General features: G+C 36.3%; 1 protein-coding gene across 3 annotated transcripts in view; it reads right to left on the bottom strand.

The window, feature by feature from the left end:
* Window positions 1-18,879, bottom strand: part of LOC134658374 (endothelin-converting enzyme homolog) — a 62,793-nt gene that overhangs the window by 8,929 nt on the left and 34,985 nt on the right. For 2 of the 3 annotated variants that reach the window (XM_063514035.1, XM_063514033.1), the window contains exons 2-3: window positions 2,161-2,326; window positions 1,611-1,820 (exon numbers count right to left, since the gene is read on the bottom strand). In XM_063514035.1, coding sequence (XP_063370105.1) covers window positions 1,611-1,820; window positions 2,161-2,326 — 376 coding nt within the window. The other variant, XM_063514036.1, reaches the window with a different exon arrangement.

Raw genomic sequence — 18,879 nt, 5'->3', positions numbered from 1 at the left:
TGAATAAAAAATATTCTAATACATAGTAATAGGTAGGGCAAGATCATGGCAAAATGTTGAAACTGTTGATCTAATGTTTTGTATGATTTTTTCCTGTCCACCCCGCTAGGTGGGTTCATTTTGAAAGTGTTAAAACAAATAGGTAGGTACCTAACAAAGCAATTTTGCGTTTTGAAGAAATTTATTACAGGCCTGAAGTCTAAACTTAATTATTATGCTTTTGACTGTACGATACACGTTATGTCCGTGTACAGGTAAGTAAGTAGGTAAATGTCCAAATATTTAACATTTCAATACAGACGTTTTATAAGGCATTATTTCGCGTTAACCAAATGGTTAGAGCACTTTGTTTTGGTCGAAAATGACGATTCGCAACATATCAGAATGCTAATTAATGTAAGGTTATGTCAACCAGATATCAGGAAAACCTGAGTCTAGTTTTAAACTGAACTTGTTAAGTTCTTGGATAGAGGAATTTCCGTATATAAAATGTCAATGAAACCGGATTTTTCGTTTACTTAGAGAATAAGATTATTTCCGGGTACAACCTACTTAATTGAAGTAATTGAGGAAAATATTGAAAGGAAAAATGGAACTATAATACCTACCTACCAAGGTCAACCGAATAAAAACCTTGAGTACAAGCATTAGGTAACCGTATTTTCTAAAAGAGTTTCTCAGAACACGCCTTGTTTTTATTTTTCCAAAGACAATGAAATCGACTATTCACAAATCATGCACAACTAAGGTAAGCTAACCTAATAAGCTCTGATTTATTTCAAAACTGCAAATCAATCGTGCTTAAACAATCAATCTCAATTCTTTCCTCGAATAAGAATTTACTCCATAAATAGCTAGACAATAGTCTCTATCATCAATGTCATCTCTGACCTTTTCCTTATTGTTATATTGTTGCAACTAGACACAATAGCGCAAGATCTGCTTATGGAATATGGTTTAGATTAACACAAGGTAGCTGGTGACATAGAACAAAGAATTGTTAAAGTGGCAGATGCGAGGTAGATTCCTCGTAGAACAGAAAGCCACGGGGATAGAATGATTCCTATGTGCCAGAAGATTCAGATTGAAAAGACCCTTCACAACCTTTCGCAGAAAACCATTATTTGGGGAGGTTAATTAGGAGCGAGAAGGCGGAGCAAAGTGCCCAAATGTCCATTAGATAGATGCTGCGACAAGGTTTTCGAGTATTATACCTGTTGATGCAGCGTGAAAAGTCCCAAACAAAGGGACTAGATGTAATCACAGAAAACCGAAAGGGAATAACAAAGCTAAACGAGAGAGAGAAAGAAACGGAAGGAGCCGTGTGGGAAGACATACTAGAACCCTGATTCCTAGAAAACGCAGAGTTCATTAAACCAGAAAGCAAAAGGTGAAAAAAGTTTCTGATTGAATTGATAGATGCTGCGACAAAATAGTTCTCGAGTGGTGGCCACGTATCTGAAGATGGAGCGCGGAAAGCCTCTCAACAAAGTGGAATGTCGCTGTCAAGATTCACAAACCACAGAGACATAAACACATACACAGAGGAAATCTTTGCCCGGCAGTACCTAGATGTTTCTGATTCAATAAATACATTTTTGAAACCTTACCTAAAGCAGATCGTATGATGAGCTGATTCTGAAGCTCGATCTTGCTAAAGATGCCCCACTGCGCCTTGCCCTCTGGGATGGGGTTGTTTCTCATCCAGCCCCCACAAGCGAACTCGTAGAAGTCCTCGCAGGGGTCCTGGGTCTCGTCGAGGGACCTGATGACCTCGCTGGCTGTGTAGATGCAGGAGCTGGACAGGCAGACGCTGCTTTCTGGAAAGTTAAAAGTTCCGTTTAGTTTTCCAGAACACAGTCAACAATTTTAATGAGCTTTAGACTTATCATGCCGCAGATCCAACTTGAGCTTTTGATACCATATAACCACGGACACATCTCCCCGTATTTCCGGCCCCTCATGGTTAAGAGCAGACAGGTTGTCACCAAATAGCAACGTTAGCATAGTTGTCAGTACTACCAGCGAATATTACCTTTAGGTTCAGGTTGGTAGCATGGTGGCACGGGAAGGTACGTGGGATCCCGCATGGCTAACAGCAGGCAGGTAGTCAGAAAAACTGCCAGCGTCAGCAAAGCTGTCAGTACTAGCAGGAAATACCTTTAGGTTCAGGTTGGTAGCATGGTGGCACGGGAAGGTACGTGGGACCCCGCATTGCTAACAGCAAGCAGGTAGTCAGAAATACTGCCAACGTCAGCAAAGCTGTCAGCACTAGCAGCACTCGCTCCAGCCGCGACCGCTGGTGCCATCCTATGAACGATACGCCCTGGAAAGAAATATGACATCTTTAGATATTGTTTTGTTCTCAAATAAGACCAGAAAGAGGGAGAGGGAATTGTACATAGTCTAATAAAACATGGTCTTCTCTTCCCAGAGTGACACAAGCCTACGTCACAATAACATTGCCACTTTAACATTGCCGCTATCGCATATTATCATAATAGCGCTGTCGCATGATGACTAATTCTTAAGGTGCTGTTAATTTCCTTATCTTCGTCGCGTTATTTTATTCGTTGGTTATTTTGTAATATAACTACAGTACTATTGTCCCACAGGACAGATATGCCTACTCCGGGGTTAAACATAAAAATAACACTGTTTTAAATGAACAATGTTTTTGTAGATGCTGGAAACTAGGAAAGTGATTACATTCATGTTATTTCATTAAAATGATAAATGCCTGTATGGACCAAACATAAATCGAATACAAAGGCGTTCAAAACAAAATCTCAGTCTCGCCACAATCACCTTAGCGCGAATGTTTGACCTTTTAGGTAACAAATATTTATAATGATAAGACAAGGGAAGCATACAAAGCAAACTCAGTTGCCGTGTAAACGAAAATAGCTTCCCATTTTGATAAACATTGCAGAAATAGCTGCTCAGTCCGCAAAACATTTACACGTGAGAGTGAAAACACACGGGAACAAGACCATGGTGTGCACTGCTCTGATGAAATTAGAATAACAATTTTAAAGAATTTGAGAAAACTGCTGGCTAACTTTATGGTTGAACAACTTTTAAACGAATTTTTTGACCGCTGTGTAGAAGCTCAAACGAGCATCGTGTTTATTTGGAAAGTTATATTAGGTGAAACCTTAAATTAAATATTTAATGAATCTACCCACGCCCGCTTTTTTTCTAAACTAAATATCTTGGATTTAACGACCGCCATTTTGTATTTCATATGTATAAACAAAACCCTAACTCGTATCAGCCACATACCCTAACAAAATTTAGATATATGTACCTAAAACCGGTATAAACCCTCTGTAACAAAAATCCATGATTCAAGGGAATAAAGACTAGGCCGTCTAAGTAATTAGAAGAAATAGACGCAATCTTCACTTTTCACATTTTTGGTCCGATCGCTTTATCCATCAACACTTTACATTCGATCCCTTTAATTATACGTAAATACGAGGCCAGGATCTCCCAATTTTTTGACTCAACGGCCACTACCTACCAGGCCAACTTCATTCGGCTCTCACTTTTTCGCGGGGCGGATTGTATGACATTTGACATTTGACATTTGGGAGTTGGGACCCTTCCTTTTCACGGGTCAAGAATAACACGTATCCGACGTTCCCGTCCGTTTTGTTCCCTCCTGTTCACTGCATTTACATTTATAGTATAAATGTAAATGCAGTGAACAGGAGGGAACATTTATAGTATAAATGTAAATGCAGTGAACAGGAGGGAACAAAACGGACGGGAACGTCGGATACGTGTATAAATGTAAATGCAGTGAACAGGAGGGAACAAAACGGACGGGAACGTCGGATACGTGCGGGGCATGAAATACAGTTAAGAGCCATAAATTTTATACGCATTAAGAGCCCATCAACGTGTACACTAGCGCCACTGCTAAATAATCGTGATTATTTCAATTTAACGAAAGATATTTAAAAAAAAGGGTGCCGCTACGTACTGTATCTTGTATTAAAGTACCTTTTGAATAATTCAAACTAGTTTCTATGTTGCTGGATTCGTCAATCTATGAACTCAAAACAAAAACGGCCGTTTTAACTTTGGACGCATAGATTGACGAAGCCAGCAACATAGAAACTAGTTTGAAGTATTCAAAAGGTATTATAATATTAGATACAGTCCGTAGCGACCTCCTTTTTTAAATATCTTTCGTTAAATTTTAATAATCACGATTATTTAGCAGTGGCGCTAGTGTGCACGTTGATGGGCTCTTAACTGTATTTCATGCCCCGTTTGCGATCGTCATGAAAGACCTTCCGAGTGCTCGCAGCCGTGAAATCTTTCATTTGCAGGGCACGCGCTGGTTTTGTTGCCCACGACCGATTAGGGTAGCAAGCGGATAGGTATGGGCATCTGATAATGTGTTGCGTTAGTTTCACGGATGACAGGAGTATGATGGATGTCTATGATATTATTGGTGTATAACACCTCGAATACTTATTCGTTCCTCGACGATTTTGTTAAGACGAAACATGAGCTGAGATTTCAATATTTTAGGTACCTAAATATACCCGTCTCGCTAACGGAAGCGGCTCCTAAAACTAGTGCGATAAGGACAAAGCGAAAAATCCTGCGTAAAAATCTCAAAATGGTTTCGTTCTCGACTGTTTCCTCCTCTAAAACTTAACCAATCGTAAGCAAATTTGGAAATCTAAATGATTATGAAATTATCTGCGTCGGACTGTTTTGGTAATTGATATCAGTTTTGAATACCACGCCTCTCATTGCGGCATAGTCAATTAGGCCATTTTTGAAGGGCTGTAGCGCCTTAAAAAACAAAAAACAAAAAACAAACGGCTCGACACAGATATTGACAATATTAATCTGTGTTGAAAAAATCATTGCTCTAGCTTCAAAACCCACGGAGGAAACAGTCTAGTACGTTTGTATGGAGAAATGACCAATCCTGTTGGCTCTTAAGGTATTAAAGTTATTTAAAAAAGCGGGACGTTATATTTAATTTCTATATATTTGGTCGGATTGTGTTAAAAAATATATCATCATCATAACATCCCTTTATCGCCCACTGCTGAGCATAGGCCTCTCTTCTAGTACGCCACTTGTCTCGGTCCTGAGCTAAGTAATCTCATCCAAGGGTCCGTCTCTCAAAAGCTTAATGTAACTTGTAATATTAGCGGATGTCACTTTTTGACAGCTTTTGTTAGAAAGAGACTTCCACTTGTATTTACAAGTTACAAGCTTTTGAGAAACGGGCCCCTGTAGTGACCCGCAATCTTTCGGATGTCGTATGTCGTCCACCCAACGAGCCAACGCTACTTAAGTGTTTATGTTATCCATGAGGTATGAAGGCATGACCATTTTTATATGACATATCATATATGTTGATTTAGTGTCACGCATAAGAAGGCTTATAATGTTTATTATTGTGGTAAATCAATAGAAAAGCGAAGCAAACCAATACACGTGCCTTCAAGCCACTGATCAGTAAATAATCATAATCAATAACACGCATGTGTAAGCCGCTTGGTTTGACTGGCACATTCCGGATGATTGATCAATTACTTACGAGTATATATGCCTCAGAGATGTAGGTAGTTGACGAAATATAATGTAGAATCTGTGCGGAAAGAGAGGAGTCGCGGAATATATGGGAACCAATACATCTCTTTCCGCACAGACTATATCGATGTCTCAAACAACATTGTACCTTTGTGAAATCCGGCCTAGCCAAGGTGACAATCGCTTTCGCTACGACAACGAAACGCATTGTATCTCTCTATCATTCTTCCATTAGTGAGATAGTGACAGTTGCTTTTTGATCGCTACGGAGCGTAAGCGATTGGCATGTTGGCTACGCGGCCTGTAAGTACAGATTACATTTCGTCTATACCTAGGTATACTCTACGTCATGACAATGAAAAGGTAGAGCTTATGAGAGACAATAATCAATGTTTTCCTCTACATCTACAGTGTAGAGTCTACACAAAGGTTATCTAGCACTAAAAGCCATCGCTCTTTAATGATAAGGCGACTTAGATAAGTAGTTTATAACCATTATAACCTAGATTAATATAGGCAACGTTCTTTGAAATCGGCAAATTTAATAATTATATAAGTAATATAAGTCGGGCCCCACTGAAAATCATCGCTACGGATTACCGCGGCATTATACTGAGTGGGGATCCTATTTTAGCGTCCAATGTGTTTGTTTTATATATTTTTTGATGTAAATACTATATGTTGTGGCGTTACAAACTTTATTTTATTTCTTTCAAATCATCTTCTAATTGGGTACCTACCTAAAATTTGTTCCACGCAAACGAAGTCACAAGCAATTGTTGGTTTATGTATAAATCTGTTCCATTACTTAATTAGTTCCGGAACGCTTATTGTAATTAATAGTGATCGAGCGATAGTAAACGGTAAATATGTATAATTGCACTCGTCGGGTCGACTAATGAATATCGATAGATGCAGCTATCAGTGCATGGCGGTGATGTCATGTGCAATTGCTTTATGTATTATGTACAAGCATAATATGTGGGAGGACCGCGAAAACTGGCGCATACTCCACCGACAAGAGCCACGCTCTTAAATTATGATGATGATGATGATGATAATATCTGGGGCTAAGGCACGTCTAAATAATGTATGGAAATAGTCGCGCGACCTTTCATAGCATCTATCATTTCTTTACATCTTTTTTGAAGTGAAAACTTCTTTAGCGGCGCTGTGCACTTTTTGAGGTGGGGAAAAAATGTTAAACTCGAGACAGCGTAAGACGATCACGTGACCGTAAGATTTAGATGGCATTTAAATCAATAAAGAAAAACTCAATGACATTACATGAAAAACTGTTACATGAAATGTCATTGAGTTTTTCTTTATTAATTTAAATGCCATCTAGTACTAAACTGGTATTAATATAACTCGAGTACTAACAGTGATGTGCTTAGGGGTTTCAAGTAATTAACGCTAACGCTAGATGGCGTTAACCTCAATTATACATAGTGCATTTTGCACTGGTCATTGAGTTTTCACTTCTGCCAGCACTCCCTGAGTGCAACCCGTTGTTTTTTCGTTTGCCGTTTGTCGATGTAACATCGTCATCTTGACTAGTCCCCATCAAAACCACGTTCAGAGAATTAAACGACAATCAAACAATTATCGGCTAGTGACGTCTAGTAATTGTTATAAGATTTGTTAGCCGTTCGTCTGGCTAGTATTTGGTCCAGGTCGCTGTTTGTCCAGTTCGCGTTTGGTCCAATACGCAATTTGTCCTAAAATCCGGACCAAAAGCGAATTGACTCAGTAGCAGTTGGTCCCAATCGGAGTTCGCCATATACGCGTTTTGACACACTCGCTCCTCGCCCCAAATGCGGTTCGTCCTATACGCAAATAACCCTTTTTCGTCTTTCTTTGACTAATTGGACGTTTAAATATTGTATTAACCTTTGTTTTACAAGGCCTACAATAAGAAAATATACGAATGGTAACCACTCTCCCCTGCCTACTCGTCTAGATACGAGTAGGCAGGGGAGTTATTGCACGGTTTGAGATGTTAAAATCAGATAATATACCTACAATCCTAAAGCAGCGTAATAATTGAAAGAAAACTCTCATTTGGGCAAAATAGTTAATTTATTTAAAAAACAACTTAAAACTTATCTTAACAACAACAAAAAAAACCTATACTTAGGACCTTGTCTTGGCTTTATAACACCAGTGATACATTATGTTTTTCCTTAACCTTTAAAACACTATAAGCGTTAAGATAGAAGGAAATTAAAATCAACAAGTGACAGACTTGTTAACGAAGCATTTTATGAAAAATTATTTTTTTTAGGAATTGTCGTGGTTGTATCTCATTTCCTTCTAGCTTTCTTAAAGTTTTTTTTAGCATCCTGTTGAACTTTAAGTCACACAACCTTCTTTTCCTGCTAATTGAAGAATTTCTTCTTATTGCAGTGTCAAAATGCCGCCCTTCTTTTTTTAAATGCTGAACTAACAGCAGTAAGTTTGGCTTCACTGGTATCTTCTTGTTAATCCTGTTGTGCCACCCTTCGATAAGATTCGTCGTCCTTTGTTTTTCATAGGCAACACTTAAAATCTTAGGAAACAACGGTACTGCTGTTCAGAAAGTATTGCTGAAAAGCAAGAAATTCATCACTGTTCTGAATGGATCCAGCTGTCCCCATTATCTCCAACCAAGTATCCGCTAAAAAAGCGTGTTGGTAACAAGGTTAAATATGAACAGTGTCTTTTAATATTTCTGCCGTCAGACGTCTTGTTCAAATTTAACTCCTTGAACTTTTTTCTAATGGCCTACTTATACACTTTATTGATCAAGTATGTGTCATATATAGCGATACGGTCAGTCGTGTACTTTTGGTCGATAGTAGATATTTTAGAACTGGAATGTAGATTAATATTATGTTATATAACGTCCAATTAGTCAAAGAAAGACGAAAAAGGGTTATTTGCGTATAGGACGAACCGCATTTGGGGCGAGTAGCGAGTGTGTCAAAACGCGTATATGGCGAACTCCGATTGCGACCAACTGCTACTAAGTCAATTCGCTTTTGGTCCGGATTTTAGGACAAATTGCGTATTGGACCAAACGCGAACTGGACAAACAGCGACCTGGACCAAATGCTAGCCAGACGAACGGCTAACAAATCTGTTATAATGACATGTTTGACCGGCGTGATGTCAGCGTTGCGACAATTATGGACATGTTCAGGTAAGGATAGATACGGCAAATCCGTGTTGACCTTGTTTTTAGCACATGTTACAGATGTTACATTAGATATATATACATATAGATAGACGAAGACTAGAAATATCAGAGCCATATAGGTTGTAATTTAGGTATATCTCCCGTCATCTGCGGTAATTAAAAGTAGTGGAGTAGATACAGACATAGATAATAGGGTTAAACACATTTGATAAAAAAATCACTTTCCTGTGGAAAAAACTTCAAAGATTTTCTTATTTGATCCTCCCCTTGCGTACAGTCAACATCAAAAGTAACTGATCAGACTACGCGGTAAAAGTATTTAGTAAGTAGTGTAATAACATACCTATTTGTAGACACAAAGTGACAAATCTTATCTTAATAAAACATCAAACATCAAACATCAACATTTATTCAGCAAATAGGCCACAAGGGCACTTTTACACGTCAACATGGAATTTACATACAGCAAAAAAAAACACATCTACAATTATAAAATACAACTTTCTAAGCCGCAAATATAAAATCAAACTAAAGTATTACATAGAGATGTATAAAGTCTCTAAATGTCGAATTACAAAAAAAGAACACAAAGATACAAAACTATAATCTAAAATTATTTAGAGATGTAAATGTCTCTAAGTGTCATCATAACTAAAAGATTACAATATATAGTAGTTAATCAAATTATCCTTAGAGATGTATAGGGTCTCCAAGAGTCAAAATCCTGTATACCTAATTAAAACATTCATTAAGTAAGAAAATGACAATAAAAATAAAATAGCATACGAGAACCGAATGATGTGTGTCTGTGTCCATGTAATTATCCTCAAAAATAGAGTAACTAAATATAATAGCTCGTGTTAGCTTACATAGACCAGTCTCCACAAACAGCACCCGTTCACGAGTATGACGCGTATCTCAGCCATCGCCTCTCTCAACCTTCATTCGGGAAAGTGGCGACCCGATCAACAACGCCACCGTAAGCAAAGACTTTTAAGCGAGCATGACATATTCAAGCTGCCGGGCCATATTAATATTTAAATTGTAATAACGTATAACTGTGAGACACAACATTTTGTTCTTGTATGTTACATAAAAAAACGGTAAATCTTCACATAATTACCAAGCTAAATGCCCTATATTGACTTAGAGATGTATAGGTCTCTAAGTGTCGGAATCATTAAAAATATAAGTATGTACAAATAAAATAAAAATAAAATTAAAACTAAATCTTAGAGATGTATAAGGTCTCCAAGTGTCAAAAATTAAAATTAAATTAAGCAATATAAACAATATAATTAATCGAGAACATGATGGTCTCATGTGTCAATTCTACTGGACACTAGCATGATTAATTTACAATGAAAAGAAAAAAAAAGAAAAACAATACATATTTATTTAACTCTTATTATACTATCGAAATCAAGCTGCCGGCTTAAAGGCATCTCTATCATCTATAAAATCATTTACAGTGTAGTACGCCTTACTTACTAAAAATAAAGTATGCTGTAATGTATTTTAACTAAGTACCTAATTAGGATTTTTTTTTCTTTTTGTAGTTGTCACAACAAGACAAAGTTGCTCTTTGAGAGCCCTGTCTCTTTTGAAAGTAATCAATTAATGGAAAAGTTAAGGTACGAACTATCATTGTGCTCGATCAGCCATACTCCTATAGAGAGAGAACCATAGTTAAATTTCGGAAAGGTTCAGCAATCATTTTACACATCTCAGGTCACTCTAGGTGACTTCCCGAGGAAAACTTTACTTCAGTCGTCGATTATCAAATCATTATGTATAAGGAAGATATCAAATACTGACTGGATCTAACGTTAGGAACAAAACAATATGATTGCCAATCACACACATAAATGCCCTTACCCGGATTCAAATTCAAACCCGATACCACCAACGGCAACAACCAGCCCTTACTCGGATTCAAACCCAAAACCTACACTTCATTGGCAGGGGCCCGATTTTTGAAATTCGACCGCTCGATTTCGTGTATTTCGTTCAGTAATATAATAAAATAAAATAAAAATAAAGTAATATCTCCACTACTATAGTTCGTTTTTTTAGCATTAGAAAGAACTTGAAAGAAGGTAAAGTGTCATTCAATAGAACTTGCTAACTATGTAAACAAAAGTTACTAGTAAATTGACATTTAGTGTCAATTTTAGTATGGCGGTTTGTTTACATAGTTAGCAAGTTCTATTGAATGACATTTTAGGTAAGCGATTTTGACATGTCTTTTAATTGAAAAACACTTTTTAAAAATCAATAACTATTACTTATGAAAGCAGAAGACTATAAAAGATCGTATTAGATTCATAATTGTTACATATTTACCGTAACTTATTTTTAAAATGTGTTTTTTAATTAAAAGACACATCAAGATTGTTTACCATATTTCTAATGCTAAAAAAACGAACTTTAGGCATGTAAATTCTACTAATAGAATTGAAAACGAGTGGTCAATACCACTAGATTCCCAATTTCTATCGCTCGTATTTCAAAAAGCGGCCAAGTGCGAGTCGGACTCGCCCATGAAGGGTTCCGTATTTAGGCGATTTATGACGTATAAAAAAAACTACTTACTAGATCTCGTTCAAACCAATTTTCGGTGGAAGTTTACATGGTAATGTATATCATATATTTTTTTTAGTTTTATCATTCTCTTATTTTAGAAGTTACAGGGGGGGGGGGGGGACACACATTTTACCACTTTGGAAGTGTCTCTCGCGCAAACTATTCAGTTTAGAAAAAAATGATATTAGAAACCTCAATATCATTTTTGAAGACCTATCCATAGATACACCACACGTATGGGTTTGATGAAAAAAAAATTTTTGAGTTTCAGTTCGAAGTATGGGGAACCCCAAAAATTTATTGTTTTTTTTCTATTTTTGTATGAAAATCTTAATGCAGTTCACAAAATACATCTACTTACCAAGTTTCAACAGTATAGTTCTTATAGTTTCGGAGAAAAGTGGCTGTGACATACGGACGGACAGACAGACGGACAGACAGACGGACAGACAGACAGACATGACGAATCTATAAGGGTTCCGTTTTTTGCCATTTGGCTACGGAACCCTAAAAATCAGCATTTCGCCGTTTTCCACCGATTTTAGAGTGACGAAATCGAGCAATCGAAATTCAAAAATCGGCCCCCAGATACTACGTTGTGGCAGTTAAAACATATATGCATTATTTATCTATCAGTAAGTCAGTTTACTAACATTTTGGCAGTCACTTGTCGCCCTCTCGAGTTCGTTGTCATCGACAATTACGACGTCACGACGACAAAACAATTGCTATAATGGCTTTCAAACGTCATCGTTTGGTGTGTCTATTACTCTGACCTTATCGGTCAATGACCCTAACCTAGTCGTTTAGGTGATTATTGAATTATCAAACTACGTAAGCCGGAAAATTCTACGGTGTAATTATTCTCTTGAAACTTTTGAGTATTTGTGTGAATGTAACGGCTATGGGGGCTATCATTAGTTAAGTATTTGACATAAGGTGCATATTGGGATAACTTCGAAAGTGGGTGATATTTTGTAATGCGATAATGTCTACTAAACTGAAAGCCCGTAGCCAAAGTATGTACCTTGGCTACAACGCTTACGTAACGCAGCAGTAGAACACATTTTGTACTTAAAATCATTCGCAAGTGTAAACCTGGGTTTGCGTATTATACAAATGAGAGTTACATCAGTATTTAACTTATTAAAGTGTGTTCAATATCTATTCATATACTTATTGAAGTCCTAAATATAATAATTTATATGATTTTTAACCTTTTGGACGCCAAAGACCGATATATCCGCACCGTAGGTTCAACGCCAAAGACCGATTAATCGGTCACAGACCACAGAGCAACATAGACCTACGTGCATATGCATAAAGTTCAATTTCAGTTTTGACACTTCGGTGACGTGGCGTCAGCGTGACAGCTTTTGTTTGACACGGCGTCGAAAAGGTTAAACATTCAAATCGTTACAGCACAAATTTATACACTCATCGATCATCGTCAAATGACAAATGGTTCGATTCACGTGGAAGCTCCAGATAAGTAGGTAGTGATTATAATTATAAATAGAAATTATAGTTAACTAGACAGCTGATTATATCGTTATGTCTATTGTGACTAGGTAACGTAATAAATAACCCATAATAAGGAAAGATTTGTTCGCGCTCATTGCACTTTGTACTTAAATAACTTTCCCGATTAGCGAGAAATGTTGTCGTAAATATAATTCGAAGAATTGTTCCCACGTCTATAGATTCCCAATATTACTTCTACAGATTTCCAATATCTACTAAAGTTGACCCAAGATAAGTCTGCAACGATTTTGCATAGCACACGCAGTGCAAGTGTTAGTTTAAACGTCAAACTTCTATGAAATTATGACGTATAAATAACACTTGCACTGCGTGTGCTATCATAATCGTTTCAGGTTCAACTCTACAAATTCCCAATACTACAGGTCATTTTTCTCTGTTACTCTAATTACGTCTAAATGAGAGTACAAGAGAAAGATCCCCGCAATTTGCGAATTTCGGTTTTCGCGGTAGACCACCAAGGGTCAAGCTTCGCCCAAGAGTCTTATTTCTAAGCTTTATGGCATCGTTTGTAGATATTTCTACTTGACACAAAATTAATTTATTTCTCTCTTTATTTAGAAAATAAGAAATACTCACGGCTTTCATAGATAAAATCTTCGCCGATGAAATAAAAAAACGTGTCGTCCAAATGCAAACTAGGCACACAATGCGAGCTAGATTGATTGAATCCTATAGGCAATCTAAAGACGTTCTCATAGTGACTGTTGTAAACTGAACTGATTTATTAACCACAAACACATACCTAATGGTTATTATTTTCTCCAAATCACTTTTCCCTTTGGTTTGATGTTTTTAATTTTGTGAACTAGAAAATTATTTCCAAATTCTAAAAACTGTTGGAACGTGTTCTTTAATCGATTCTAAAGTATCCCCAGCCTACTTTTTTTCGAATACCTTCAATGTACAGACTTTCGACCCTCTTCAGCTTTATTATATACCTAGATAAAGTGTAGGTACACTAATAAAAGTAGAAACAATAGAACAATACAAAAATCAATGAAATTGGCTTAAATCGACAGAAAACGAGCTATCTATTATCTATCATAAAGTGGAAATTAATTAGTGTGTATCTGTCATGCCAAAGTGGAAATAAAACTGTTTAAGTGCAAAACGTGGACCGTTAATATGTCACTAGACACTCTAGAGTCTCCTCTAGTCTAGACAGACTGAAACTTGAGAAAAATCCAGCTTTTTTAATGGTTAAGATTCATGAAGTATTCAGTTTTTCTTCACTGAGCTAAAGTGATTGAAATAACTTGAAAGCTTATCACAAAGTTGCAAGGAAAGGGATTAGTCAAGTTTTGTCATACTCCTCGAAACCATCACTATGGACAAATTAGGAGGTTTCATACATTTTGACCCATTAGATCTTTGTTATAGGTTTTTTTTTAATTTATATAGGTTATATAGATTTTACAGAATCAGTGTGGAGCTAACTTTACAATACACGAGCCGTCTGAATGCGCAGTAACTGTCTAATGGTCCCGAGTACCTTTTGTATTGTGCCGTATACAGAGTATACAGATTACAGACCCAATCAAACGTACGTACGATCATTGTCACGGTTAGACCTTGAAGTACAAGTTAGAAACCACTATCACCACTACATAGTATAAAACAAAGTCGCTTCCCGCTGTCTGTCTGTATGTATGTATGCTTAGATCTTTAAAACCACGCAACAGATTTTGATACCTTTTTTTTTAATAGATAGAGTGATTTAAGAGGGGGTTTACGTGTAATTTGTTAACCCGTGCGAAACCGGGGGGTCGCTAGTGAATTATAAACAGAACTCCTGTAAATTTTATTCGATAGCGTGACGTGCGTTCGCGTTTGTGCTTATGTCTATTTTTGTGAAACAATCGTGTTTAGAATACACGTGCGTATTTTTAAAATAATAGAACTCCGTTCTCTATGGAAACTGACCTGACTGACCCCTTCTGATTGATGTAAGTAGGATATTTATAAACACACACTACGTGCCAAAAATGAGGTTATTTTTAGACTGTTTGATTATGAAATTGATTAATAGTCTGACAAATTAGTACTTAGCCATTATAGTTTTTACAGTTTGCTGCTGGTGCGGTTTTTAAAAGTTATGAATACAATTTACAAAGTTATGTATGACAGTAACTGAAAATACAGTTAAATACCCCTTTTACAATAACGCTTTATATCGAAGTTGAGCTTTTGAGCTGTTACAAAAACTCCTTATAAGGGTCAAATCGAATCCAAATACCAAGGATTAAAGCTTTGAAACATAAAAATAAAATTCCGGAATCACTGTTTTTAACCGCAAGTGGACGGTCCTCCGAAAACAATCAAAGCGCCACTTGCATCATTCCACTAACCCGGAGTTAACCGGTTAAACCTGGACATACCATGGTTACCAGTGCAAGTTGACACTGAGTAAATGGTTTAACCGGTTAACCTCGGATTAGGGGGATGGTGCAAGTGCAGTGGATGGAACAGTTCTGTACACATCGAATATGTATATACAATCTAAATCAAGTAGTAGGTACGTCACGGTTTCAGTAGCCTTATTTCAGTGTCGCTTGCACAAATCGGATATAAATAGACCAAAGGCCGCGTTTATCATTGTAATCAATACATTGTTTAGTCACTCACCCAATGACAAACAGCATACTTAGCTGGAAGTATATAGTTAGAGACATTTTCACTTAAACATAAGCACTTTTAGTTACAATAAAGTGCTTTCGCATTAAGAGCTTTACTTTAATTGGACTCACGTTAATTAGTCCAGCGGCGTAGGCTGACTTAAGGTCGTATCAAGATCATTTTAAAGTATCAAAACCATTTCAAATAGTTAAAGCAGAATCGAACCGAGTTACGACGCACATCGATTTGCCGGCCAACTGCACTTAAGCTGATTAACTGGAGCCAGATGGAGCCATCTTGTTTTACGAGCTCAATGGCCGATTGATTCCTTCGCTCCTGTTTTCGTGGCTTTGCGAACGTTTCGACTTTAAATAAACCAGTAGGTATTACATATGTGAAACGAGTATTTAGTCTAGAATTCCCCAAACACCCAACCCAATAGCAAGATGAAATGAAATGACTGCTGAATTTGAGAAGCAATACAAGGGGAAAATACATTTTACTCCCTCTTGTTCTTGTTCTCTCTCTCTCGCATTAATGATGTGGGAAAACGGGACGTATTATTCCGATTTGATTGCCTCATTACTCATAACATCTGGGAAAACATAAAAAGTCAATAATGCGCGTTTTCCCAGAGATAAGACCTAGCTAGATCGATTTTTCGCCCACGGAATCCCCATATAACAAATTTCATCGAAATCGCAACAACCGTTTCCGAGATCCCTGAAATATACTATCTATATATATAAATGCAAGTGTCCTGACTGACTGACTGACTGACTGACTGACTGACTGACTGATTCATCAACGCAGAGGCGAAACTACAAAAGATAGAAAGTTGAAATTTGCACACTAGGTTGCATTTATAAAGTGTACACGAGATAAGAAGCGATTTTGAAAAATTCAACCCCTAAGGGGGTTAAAAAGGGGATGAAAGGTTGTATGGGGAACAAGTTTTATTTTAAGCTAAGAATTTGAAACTTTGTAAAAATGTATTATATTAAAAAACAAGAAAACTAATTTCAGCGTTTTTGAAAATTCATCCCCCAAGGGGGTGAAAAAGGGGTTAAAAGTTTGTATGGTGATCAAATATTTTTGTGAGTGTGGGACTTGAAACTTTGCATATGGGGATATTATTATAAGACAGGAAAAGTAATTTCAGCGTTTTTGAAAATTCATCCCCTAACAGGGTTAAAAAGGGGTTGAAAGTTTGAATCCATTACAAATGCTTTGAAACTTCTTAGAAAGGCATAATAGCCGATTACAAAAAAAAGTAATTGCAACGTTTTTGGAACTCAACCCCTAAGGGGGTTAAAAAGGGGATGAAAGTTCGTCTTGGGGTGCAAATTTTATTTTGATCTAGGAACTTGAAACTTTGCAAAAAGGTGTTAAATTAAAATACAAGAAAACTAATTTTAGCGTTTTTGAAAATTCATCCCCTAAGGTGGTGAAAAAGGGGTTGAAAGTTTGTATGGATATCAAATATTTTTTTGAGCGCGGGACTTTAATCTTTGCATTTGGGGATATTATTAGAAGACAAGAAAAGTAATTTCAGCGTTTTGTAAAATTCATCCCCTAATAGGGTTAAAAAGGAGTTGAAAGTTCGTATAGGGTTCAAATTTTATTTTAAGCTAGGAACTTGAAACTTTGTAAAAAGTTATTAAATTAAAATAAAAGAAAACTAATTTCAGCGTTTTTGAAAATTCATCCCCTAAGGTGGTGAAAAAGGGGTTGAAAGTTTGTATGGATATCAAATATTTTTACGAGCGCGGGACTTGAGTCTTTGTATTTGGGGATATTATTAGAAGACAGGAAAAGTAATTTCAGCGTTTTGTAAAATTCATCCCCTAACAGGGTTAAAAAAGGGTTTAAAATTCGTATAGGTTTCAAATTTTATTTTAAGCTAAGAACTTGAAACTTCGTAAAGAGATATATTTTTAATATGCAAGAAAACTATTTTCTGCGTTTTTGAAAATTCATCCCCTAAGGTGGTGAAAAAGGGGTTGAAAGTTTGTATGGATATCAAATATTTTTTCGAGCGCGGGACTTGAATCTTTGCATTTGGGGATATTATTAGAAGACAAGAAAAGTAATTTCAGCGTTTTGTAAAATTCATCCCCTAATAGGGTTAAAAAGGAGTTGAAAGTTCGTATAGGGTTCAAATTTTATTTTAAGCTAGGAACTTGAAACTTTGTAAAAAGTTATTAAATTAAAATAAAAGAAAACTAATTTCAGCGTTTTTGAAAATTCATCCCCTAAGGTGGTGAAAAAGGGGTTGAAAGTTTGTATGGATATCAAATATTTTTTCGAGCGCGGGACTTGAGTCTTTGTATTTGGGGATATTATTAGAAGACAGGAAAAGTAATTTCAGCGTTTTGTAAAATTCATCCCCTAACAGGGTTAAAAAAGGGTTTAAAATTCGTATAGGTTTCAAATTTTATTTTAAGCTAAGAACTTGAAACTTCGTAAAGAGATATATTTTTAATATGCAAGAAAACTATTTTCTGCGTTTTTGAAAATTCATCCCCTAAGGTGGTGAAAAAGGGGTTGAAAGTTTGTATGGATATCAAATATTTTTTCGAGCGCGGGACTTGAATCTTTGCATTTGGGGATATTATTAGAAGACAAGAAAAGTAATTTCAGCGTTTTGTAAAATTCATCCCCTAATAGGGTTGAAGGTTCGTATAGGGTTCAAATTTTATTTTAAGCTAGGAACTTGTAACTTTGTAAAAAGTTATTAAATTAAAATACAAGAAAACTAATGTCAGCGTTTTTGAAAATTCATCCCCTAAGGTGGTGAAAAAGGGGTTGAAAGTTTGTATGGATATCAAATATTTTTTCGAGCGCGGGACTTGAGTCTTTGTATTTGGGGATATTATTAGAAGACAGGAAAAGTAATTTCAGCGTTTTGTAAAATTCATCCCCTAACAGGGTTAAAAAGGGGTTGAAAAGTTGTACGGGTTTCAAATTTTATTTTAAGCTAGGAACTTGAAACTTCGTAAAAAGGTATTAAATTAAAATACAAGAAAACTAATTTCAGCGTTTTTGAAAATTCATCCTGTAAGGTGGTGAAAAAGGGGTTGAAAGTTTGTATTGATATCAAACATTTTTTCGAGCGCGGGACTTAAATCTTTGGATTTGGGGATATTATTAGAAGACAGGAAAAAAAATTTCAGCGTTTTGTAAAATTCATCCTCTAATAGGGTTTAAAAGGGGTTGAAGTTCGTATAGCGTTCAAATTTTATTTTAAGCTAGGAACTTGAAACTTTGTTAAAAGTTATTAAATTAAAATACAAGAAAACTAATTCAGCGTTTTTGAAAATTCATCCTGTAAGGTGGTGAAAAAGGGGTTGAAAGTTTGTATTGATATCAAACATTTT

This window comes from Cydia amplana, chromosome 22 (assembly GCF_948474715.1).
Source record: "Cydia amplana chromosome 22, ilCydAmpl1.1, whole genome shotgun sequence".
NCBI lineage: Eukaryota > Metazoa > Arthropoda > Insecta > Lepidoptera > Tortricidae > Cydia > Cydia amplana.
Note: the sequence above shows the minus strand (reverse complement) of the source record. Positions and strands in the feature narration are given on the sequence as shown.